Below are 9873 nucleotides of genomic sequence, written 5' to 3' on the forward strand. Positions count from 1 at the left end.
ATTTGTAATGTAAATATAATTGATATTTTATGTGAATCACTATTTTGAAGTAAATACTCAATGGTCTTAAACTATATTAAGCAAATTTCATATTATAGTATACTTCATGTCAAACGTTTAAGGGAGAAAGGGAAAAGAGAGAAAAATACACTACATTCAGTGTAAGTTTTTTTTTCAAGTGCGTAGGTTCGATATTTAGTGAATAAAATAAAAGTAAACAAGGTTGTTGGATAAAAACGTGTGAAAATAAATATTACCACACCAGAAATGAATATAAATGTGTGTGTGTGTGTGGATTCAGTAAAAGCATACACAACTCATCCCTTCAAATGATCAATTTATTGCAGACGTTGGTAAGGTCAGTGCATAATTTTATTTTATTTATACACTGTTTTTGGATGATCCATAAAATGTGGCTTAAAAATCGAAATTCCTTGCAGGATCAAGTTTGTGGTTAACATGATGTAAAGAACGAATATTTACAGCATGTTTTCTATACTGCAATAGACAAACTGAATGCTCACTTGATGATATGTGTCATCTTAATATTCCTCACCTTCCTCTTCTCCTTCTCCCTCGACTGAATCTACACCCACCTCCTCATAATCTTTCTCCAGAGCTGCCATGTCTTCTCTAGCCTCAGAGAACTCGCCCTCCTCCATTCCTTCACCTACGTACCAGTGCACAAAGGCACGCTTAGCGTACATCAGATCGAACTTATGATCAAGCCTGGCCCAAGCCTCTGCGATCGCAGTGGTGTTGCTCAACATGCACACGGCTCGCTGCACCTTCGCCAAATCACCACCGGGAACAACAGTGGGAGGCTGGTAGTTGATGCCAACCTTGAAACCAGTTGGACACCAGTCCACAAACTGGATGCTGCGCTTGGTCTTAATGGTGGCTATTGCAGCATTTACATCTTTAGGCACAACATCACCGCGGTACAACAGGCAGCAGGCCATGTACTTCCCGTGACGTGGGTCACATTTGACCATCTGATTGCATGGTTCAAAGCAAGCGTTAGTGATCTCAGCCACTGAGAGCTGCTCATGGTAAGCTTTCTCAGCAGAGATCACAGGAGCATAAGTTGCCAAAGGAAAATGGATACGTGGATACGGCACCAAGTTGGTCTGAAACTCAGTAAGATCAACGTTTAGGGCGCCGTCGAATCGGAGAGAGGCAGTAATGGACGATACAATTTGGCTGATCAACCTATTGAGATTGGTGTAAGTTGGACGCTCGATATCAAGGTTTCTACGACAGATATCATAGATGGCCTCATTGTCGACCATGAAAGCACAGTCTGAGTGCTCTAGTGTGGTGTGTGTGGTGAGAATGGAGTTGTAGGGCTCCACCACAGCAGTAGAGACCTGTGGAGCTGGATAGATGGAGAACTCAAGCTTGGATTTCTTTCCATAATCAACAGAAAGACGCTCCATCAGCAAAGAGGTGAAACCAGAACCGGTTCCTCCTCCAAAGCTGTGAAACACCAAGAAGCCCTGAAGTCCAGTGCACTGATCAGCCTATGAAGAGAGAGGAATGGAAAGAAAGAAATATATTCAGTTAAAAACAAACGCTGAATAAAAACAGGCTGACCGCGATTATAAAGATTCCTCACCAGTTTGCGGATCCTGTCAAGAACGAGATCAATGATCTCTTTGCCAATAGTGTAATGGCCACGAGCGTAGTTGTTCGCTGCGTCCTCCTTTCCAGTGATCAGCTGCTCCGGGTGGAAAAGCTGCCGGTAAGTTCCAGTGCGGACCTCATCTGAACGACAAAAAAGCAGTTTGAGAGAACGAACTCGTGGATCAACCATAAAGGCCAGTTCACACTGCACTGACAGACGCCAAACAACGGCAAGAGACACCTTTTCGGGTTTTGCTGGATCGACGTTACCCTGTCGGTGTGTGTTGCCGTTGGTCGACGCTTGTTTTCTGTTCCAATCGCCGTTTGTTGGATTGTGGAACGTCTGAGAAGTGAATACTGTAATCTGGTGACTGTCCGCATTGTTCGCCGTCTGTCGGTACAGTGTGAATTGGCCTTAAGAGACAGCAGGTAATCAGATACATACTAACCGATCACAGTGGGCTCCAGATCTACAAACACTGCTCTGGGTACATGCTTTCCAGCTCCAGTCTCACTGAAAAAAGTGTTGAAGGAGTCGTCCCCTCCACCGATCGCCTTATCACTGGGCATCTGTCCATCCGGCTGGATCCCATGCTCGAGACAGTAAAGTTCCCAGCAGGCATTGCCAATCTGGACGCCAGCTTGACCCACGTGAATTGAAATACACTCGCGCTGTTGTGAGGAAGAAAAGCCACCATTTAAATGCTATATAATAGTTTGTTATTTGCATCTGATATACTTTAGGACTTTAATATATTGCAACTGTGAATTAAGTGTTGTGATATTTGCAGTTCAGAGCTTTAGACATAAAACTGAGAGGATAGAGGTGAGACATTATGGAAAAATATTGGGCTGAGCAACCATGGATGCCACGTTCCTCATCCTCTCTTATTTTAAACCCACAAACTTCATCCGGCTGTTCCCTATTTATTGCCTATCAACATAGGTTTATTTAAAGAACTACAATCCATTTTACCAAATTGTATTACTATGTTTCAATGTACAGTATATGCAGTAGGCCTATAAAAGCAACCCATACAAAGGCTTAGAGCTGTATTTTCGTTCTGGGTTTATAATAGTCCTCAGTCTGCAACTGAGAATAATTATGAATCTGTTTAAAGCATTTCAAGCAACATATGTTTCCTGAGCTTAGCTGGTCAGGGTAATGCATTTTAATGAGATTATGGCTCTCTGCATATGCTGCACTGTAGAAAGATTAGTGTTTTCACTCCCTTCACAACACAATTAATCATTGCTATAGGACACAATTTTCAGGATAGTCCTTACCAGAATCAAAAGTCCAACATTAGTAACTTGATTACAAGTGATTGTGATTTAATCCAGCCGTTTGAAATGTACCCCTCCGTTTTAAAAGGTTTATATAATGTAGCCTATTTGCTCACGGTTGCACTGTTTATTGTAGTGTCGTTTTAATACTGTATCGCCACGTTTAAACGCTCATCTTCTCCTCGACGAAAAATATGAACACTGATGTGACCATGTAAACGTTTGAGCCGCGTCAAATGCATGCTGAATATTCAGCATGAACAGCTTATCCCTACACTATCGAGCATATCGTTCACCTACTATCGATCATATACACTCTGCAGCCTCGCATCAGTTGAGGAGCATCACTATCTGCCACTGCACGTGCATATTATATTAATAATAATAATATCTACAAAGATAATTAAACCGATTTAGTTTAGGCTTTGGCTAATAATAACTTCACCAATTACTCAATTCTTGCTGTAATTGTTTTATTATTCGTATCCTGTCTTTAAAATAGAATACAAGCTTAAAAATAAAGGTTATTGGTATAGTTCCATTAAGAACCTTTAACATCCATGGAACCTTTCCATTGCACAAAAGGTTCGTTATAGTGGGGAGAAAAATCCCTTTTTGGAACCTTTATTTTTAAGAGTGTAGTCTAAAAAGTAATAATATGTTAGTCAGCTACTCACCATCTTCCTCTAGGCCTAATTAGGATTGATCTGGAAGGAGATGTTGCTCTACAGCGTTACTGTTCTCGACGGTGAAGAGTCGATGTAGTAACTGCGAGAAATCCTCGAGTCGCGCCGCTTTTATACAGCGACAGAGCAGCAGTATCTGACCCACTTCTGTATGTTGCCTATATGTGAATATAGAAATTGTCATTTTATTGCACCAGAACACTTTCGTTTCAATCGAGTTTATGCATGCCGTTGATGTCTGAATAATCTCTGAGCATAATTTTGTCATTATGTACTAGGCTATAATTAGATTGTTCTGTATATCTGAATATGAATATGATACTGAGTCAGTTAAATCCCTCTTGCAAAATATTTATTTTAAAATCTATAAATGTAAAAAATGTAACAGTGTTTTTACAAATCTAACAGTATTTTTATTTCTTTATTTTTTTATACACAATGTGCATCACTTGGTATAGTCTGCAGCATTATGACGCCATCACTGCAGCAGAATCTCTAATACGGGCGGTGGCCGAGCTGGTCGTGTTTTAAAAACCTGTGAGCTGACTAGTTTAGGGAGCTTGGAGCGGTTTATTATAGGCTACCCTAGACTAGAATACTTTAGAGGCAGTTTATAGGTTTTGAAACACATTCTGTCTGTCTGGATATATTGTGTAGCCTATCAACCGCATCAAATCTAAAAGACATTATTGTAAATCATCTGTTTAACGTTATTATACTCATCAATGTTGCATGTTATTGATTACTGTGTCCAGTCGGGTTATTGAAATGTAACGTTGCGGTCCGAAAAAACATGAATGGAAAAATGTTAAATGATTTTAGGATGCATATGTTGCAGGTCATTTGAATAAATTTAGGCTACACGAACTAATGTTTGAATCAACCTTTTGCACAAAGAGATAAAGGATTTAACAGCACTCAGTAAGAGTGGCGCGCGGTAAAACAGCGTTTTGTCTGGAATGTTATCATCACACAAAGGCTTGTTTTTCTTTTTCTTTTTTTTGATGATGATGTGCCACTCCCTCCTGCAGCCCGTTCTCTCTCTCTCTCTCTCTCTCTCTCTCTCTCTCTCTCTCTCTCTCTCTCTCTCTCTCTTCCTCCATCTTCTCTGCAGTGAGATCAACACACATCAGCGCCGACAGCACCTGTGAAAAAACACAAAATGGTGAGTTTAAACTTTAATTTCTCAGTTAATTTCTTCATATGTTCATATATTTTGATGTTTTGCTCTGCAGCTTTAAGTATATAGTTGCACGCCATTGCTAGAAGAGGAGTTCGAATTCTGCATTATACAATTCTGCCAATATTTCTGATCTGTGAAACCAAAAAGGATCATATATATTATGTACTGTAAATTATACATTAACTTGTGAGATTTAGCCAGTATTATTGCTTTTAAAGAGAGTTCAATCATAATAATCATATGTCATAAGTCAAATTTTGGGATTGTAATTAATGCTCTTTAGATTTCATGACATTGGTGCCATTGGCTGTTTAATTACTGAAAATTATGCATCTCAAAATGGTTCTGACATCATGTTTTTATAAAGTAGACTATTACTATGTTTCATAACAGCTTAAAAAATGCAATTTTTTTTTCTTCCAGAAAATAAATATGTATTTGAATTTAACATGGTATGTAATCAAATCTATTATAAGAAAATTACATTTTTTAAAGCTTCATTGTGTCTCAGAGCTGGACATGATCCATAATTGACAGGATATATGTTCATGACTATGCACTTTTTTATTTTCTACAACAGCGCGAGTGTATTTCAATTCACGTGGGTCAAGCTGGCGTCCAGATTGGCAATGCCTGCTGGGAACTTTACTGTCTCGAGCATGGGATCCAGCCGGATGGACAGATGCCCAGTGATAAGGCGATCGGTGGAGGGGACGACTCCTTCAACACTTTTTTCAGTGAGACTGGAGCTGGAAAGCATGTACCCAGAGCAGTGTTTGTAGATCTGGAGCCCACTGTGATCGGTTAGTATGTATCTGATTACCTGCTGTCTCTTAAGGCCAATTCACACTGTACCGACAGACGGCGAACAATGCGGACAGTCACCAGATTACAGTATTCACTTCTCTGACGTTCCACAATCCAACAAACGGCGATTGGAACAGAAAACAAGCGCCAACAAACGGCAACACTCGACAACGTCGATCCAGCAAAACCCGAAAAGGTGTCTCTTGCCGTTGTTTGGCGTCTGTCAGTGCAGTGTGAACTGGCCTTTATGGTTGATCTACGAGTTCGTTCTCTCAAACTGCTTCTTTGCTGTTCAGATGAGGTCCGCACTGGAACTTACCGGCAGCTTTTCCACCCGGAGCAGCTGATCACTGGAAAGGAGGACGCAGCGAACAACTACGCTCGTGGCCATTACACTATTGGCAAAGAGATCATTGATCTCGTTCTTGACAGGATCCGCAAACTGGTGAGGAATCTTTATAATCGCGGTCAGCCTGTTTTTATTCAGCGTTTGTTTTTAACTTAATATATTTCTTTCTTTCCATTCCTCTCTCTTCATAGGCTGATCAGTGCACTGGACTTCAGGGCTTCTTGGTGTTTCACAGCTTTGGAGGAGGAACCGGTTCTGGTTTCACCTCTTTGCTGATGGAGCGTCTTTCTGTTGATTATGGAAAGAAATCCAAGCTTGAGTTCTCCATCTATCCAGCTCCACAGGTCTCTACTGCTGTGGTGGAGCCCTACAACTCCATTCTCACCACACACACCACACTAGAGCACTCAGACTGTGCTTTCATGGTCGACAATGAGGCCATCTATGATATCTGTCGTAGAAACCTTGATATCGAGCGTCCAACTTACACCAATCTCAATAGGCTGATAGGTCAGATAGTGTCGTCCATTACTGCCTCTCTCCGATTCGACGGCGCCCTAAACGTTGATCTTACAGAGTTTCAGACCAACTTGGTGCCGTATCCACGTATCCATTTTCCTTTGGCAACTTATGCTCCTGTGATCTCTGCTGAGAAAGCTTACCATGAGCAGCTCTCAGTGGCTGAGATCACTAACGCTTGCTTTGAACCATGCAATCAGATGGTCAAATGTGACCCACGTCACGGGAAGTACATGGCCTGCTGCCTGTTGTACCGCGGTGATGTTGTGCCTAAAGATGTAAATGCTGCAATAGCCACCATTAAGACCAAGCGCAGCATCCAGTTTGTGGACTGGTGTCCAACTGGTTTCAAGGTTGGCATCAACTACCAGCCTCCCACTGTTGTTCCCGGTGGTGATTTGGCGAAGGTGCAGCGAGCCGTGTGCATGTTGAGCAACACCACTGCGATCGCAGAGGCTTGGGCCAGGCTTGATCATAAGTTCGATCTGATGTACGCTAAGCGTGCCTTTGTGCACTGGTACGTAGGTGAAGGAATGGAGGAGGGCGAGTTCTCTGAGGCTAGAGAAGACATGGCAGCTCTGGAGAAAGATTATGAGGAGGTGGGTGTAGATTCAGTCGAGGGAGAAGGAGAAGAGGAAGGTGAGGAATATTAGATTTCCTTTATTTCATGCCTTCCTTAGAATCAAAATGAACAGGTAGCCTAGACTGAACAATCTCACAAGCTTAAGAAAATGGCAAGTGACATAATGGTATTGGTGTTAGTTTCAATCCATGTAATTCCCTGATAAACATTACAAAAGCTAATTGTGGATATTCTGTTCAGTGTACGTTTTGGTTTTTAAGAACTCAATAAAAACCTTAAAATAATCATGTTACGTTTCTGTTTACATTCATATGCTCTTGATCACTTACTTATATAATTAATAAAATGAATCCCACATCAACAATAAATTGACCGTTAGTTCTGCATTTTAAGGGGTCATTAGAAATCAGTTTTCCTGGATCTTTGGAAACAAAAGTTTGATGCACTATATAGATATACTGTAACTTTCAGAACGTCCCCCTGTGTCTTAAACAACTCAAACAGCTCATTCTGAAATGACTGACTTTGGAAATTTGTCCTCCTTTCCGTCCAAACTAACGGCAATAAGATCGCAAATGTTTCTCTTTCCAAATCAAATAATGCAATGAGGTTTTTTTGTAATTTTACAAGCATAATTTTCTTCAAAGATGTGTGATGTCTTCTAAAACCTGAAATGAAACGAAACTTAGCACTAGTAGAACAGGGTTTGACATGTTTAGTTCCTTTCACATTTTGAACCAATTAGTAAAGGAACTGTGCAGGTATATTTGTTTTGTTTTTGATATCACATGGTACTGTTGTAAAAGCACATCCCAGACAAATTTGACGTTGTTAAATTTAAAATTTAACACAATATAAGAATATTACAGACCTCCCCCTTCACATAATCCATATTTCACAAGTTCACACTTTCAAATAATCAGATAGAGTAAAGAGTATGTATTCCCCAGGATCCCTGGCTGGGATAGGAACCAGTCGAGAGTGAGGAGTCGGGGTGGCGGATGTATGTATTGAGTCGGCTATGTATGTATTGGCCTCCTCTCGTGTTGATTGAATAGATAATTTGAACGTGTTCCTCCCAAACTTTGTTAATAAAACATTTTTGTTGCTGACTTAAAGGTGACCTATTAGGCCCCTTTTTACAAGACGTAATATAATTCTCAGGTGTCCCCAGAATGTATCTGTGACGTTTAAGCTCAAAATACCCCACAGATCATTTATTATATCAGAAGCCCGTCTAAATCGGTCCAATGGTGGTATCCGATAGAACGGATGAAGGTCTCTGCACGTTACTGTCTTTTCCGCGTGGCAAAGTAATTTAGTTCCCATTAAACTTATCTGACTCCATTTTATCACAACCTCGAATTTAGGTTAGAATACCAACTGGTTAATGGTCATTTATATAATAGTTTAGCAGCACATTTTGTTATTCTTTTCAACTCTTTACTTATATTTTATCCGTTCATATTAGGAAGCTATGTCGCTTTGAGGTCCTCACGCCTTTTGTTTAACGTGGGTCTCATGATCACAAGCTCGCCAGCTTCGGTCATCAAACAGAGGTAATTGGCTATATACCTGAGATGGTTGCATTCACGCTTACACAATTAAAGATACTTTGGTATTGCCCCCGTGGTTTTGCATACACTTGAATTTAAAGTAACATTTACTTCAGGCAGAGGTATGGCCACTATTACAGATATACCAACATTACTTCTCTCATAATAGCTTTGGATTGGCCATGCCGTGGTTTCCCACATACATTTATCTAAAGTAACATTAAATTAAAACAGAGGTAAAACACAACCAAATTTTGATTGGTCAAGCAGCATTTTTGATGTTCTAAACGGAAATTCACTTCTTGTCTTTGCGAACCAAGTACACTTGAATTAGTGGCAAATATTAGTCGTCACTAATCTGACGCAGACTTGCGGTAACATACGAATCCGATTAATCAACTTGGGAAAACAATTTCAGAGTCAGTCAGAATAAAATCAAATGTTTCCACATTTATTATGTCAGGTAAATGTATCATGCCAATTTCATAATCAGTTCAATGATGATAAATACAAAACATTAAATGCTCTGGAATAAAGAGAAAAGATGCAAACCTGACATTAGAAAATACATGATGCTGAGAGTCTTGCCCACACTCAGCATCACGGGCTACTTTGAGCTACAAATTGCCCTGAGCCTCTTGTTGCATTTCTTTATATACCCAGACCAAGACAGAAACTTCTTTCACATGGAAACATTTGCTAACAATGGGAATTTGCATTCAGAGTTTATACCTTTTGAGGGCCGATGCCATTTGCCTGGAGGACCCACCCTCCCCTGTAAGCAAGTTAAACTCTTAAAAACTTTATTACCTTTTGGTTTACTTCTTTGAGGATAAGACCTTTGTACCAGTCGCACTGAGACATTTCAAATGATACCAAACATATATAATACTGTGTAATAATTATTCACATTAAACCATATAGATTTTTGGGTGAATTTGGGTGATCTCAGCATGAGAGAGAGAAGGAATGGGGGAAGAGGGAAAGAGATGTAAATTAGGATGATTCTGAGGTGAGACTTGCGTCTCAAATGGTGATGCTAACTTCACAAGAGAGAGTTCAAATGTTAATTTCCTTTGTTTTCTCTGAGAGTTGCTCTCTCTTCCAGTTCTTCCAGTTTTTCCAGTCTTACAATATCATGTTGTAAATGCCCATTTTTGAGTGGAAGGAAAATCATGCTGTTTTCGTGCCTGTATCTTTAATTATTAATTGGCTGCTTGATCTTCTTTCCAGAAGAGGGCGGAGCCTGTACCGCTCGTGCTTTGGATGCTCTGCCA

General features: G+C 40.3%; 2 protein-coding genes across 2 annotated transcripts; one reads left to right on the top strand and one right to left on the bottom strand.

The window, feature by feature from the left end:
- Positions 1-324: 324 nt before the first annotated feature.
- LOC309488299 (tubulin alpha-1B chain) lies at positions 325-3748 on the bottom strand. Its single transcript, XM_082156502.1, has 4 exons — positions 3591-3748; positions 2076-2298; positions 1619-1767; positions 325-1523 (listed from the first exon to the last, which is right to left on the bottom strand). The coding sequence occupies exons 1-4, from the start codon at positions 3591-3593 to the stop codon at positions 543-545; spliced, it is 1356 nt and encodes a 451-aa protein (XP_082012628.1). The 5' UTR covers positions 3594-3748; the 3' UTR covers positions 325-542.
- Positions 3749-4617: 869 nt separating this feature from the next.
- LOC309488300 (tubulin alpha-1A chain-like) lies at positions 4618-7324 on the top strand. The gene is made up of 4 exons (XM_082156503.1): positions 4618-4764; positions 5363-5585; positions 5886-6034; positions 6130-7324. Exons 1-4 carry the CDS (start codon positions 4762-4764, stop codon positions 7108-7110), a joined length of 1356 nt encoding a protein of 451 aa, XP_082012629.1. The 5' UTR covers positions 4618-4761; the 3' UTR covers positions 7111-7324.
- The last annotated feature ends 2549 nt before the right edge of the window (positions 7325-9873 follow it).

This window comes from Leuciscus leuciscus (assembly GCF_965113295.1).
Source record: "Leuciscus leuciscus genome assembly, chromosome: 23".
NCBI lineage: Eukaryota > Metazoa > Chordata > Actinopteri > Cypriniformes > Leuciscidae > Leuciscus > Leuciscus leuciscus.

What these genes read in the sequence shown, in the direction of transcription:
- LOC309488300 (XM_082156503.1), top strand. An exon ending in TCTGGAGCCCACTGTGATCG is followed by an intron (nt 5,586 to 5,885) that starts GTTAGTATGTAT and finishes TTTGCTGTTCAG; the next exon opens with ATGAGGTCCGCACTGGAACT. An exon ending in TTGACAGGATCCGCAAACTG is followed by an intron (nt 6,035 to 6,129) that starts GTGAGGAATCTT and finishes CTCTCTTCATAG; the next exon opens with GCTGATCAGTGCACTGGACT.
- LOC309488299 (XM_082156502.1), bottom strand. An exon ending in TCTGGAGCCCACTGTGATCG is followed by an intron (nt 1,768 to 2,075) that starts GTTAGTATGTAT and finishes TTTGTCGTTCAG; the next exon opens with ATGAGGTCCGCACTGGAACT. An exon ending in TTGACAGGATCCGCAAACTG is followed by an intron (nt 1,524 to 1,618) that starts GTGAGGAATCTT and finishes CTCTCTTCATAG; the next exon opens with GCTGATCAGTGCACTGGACT.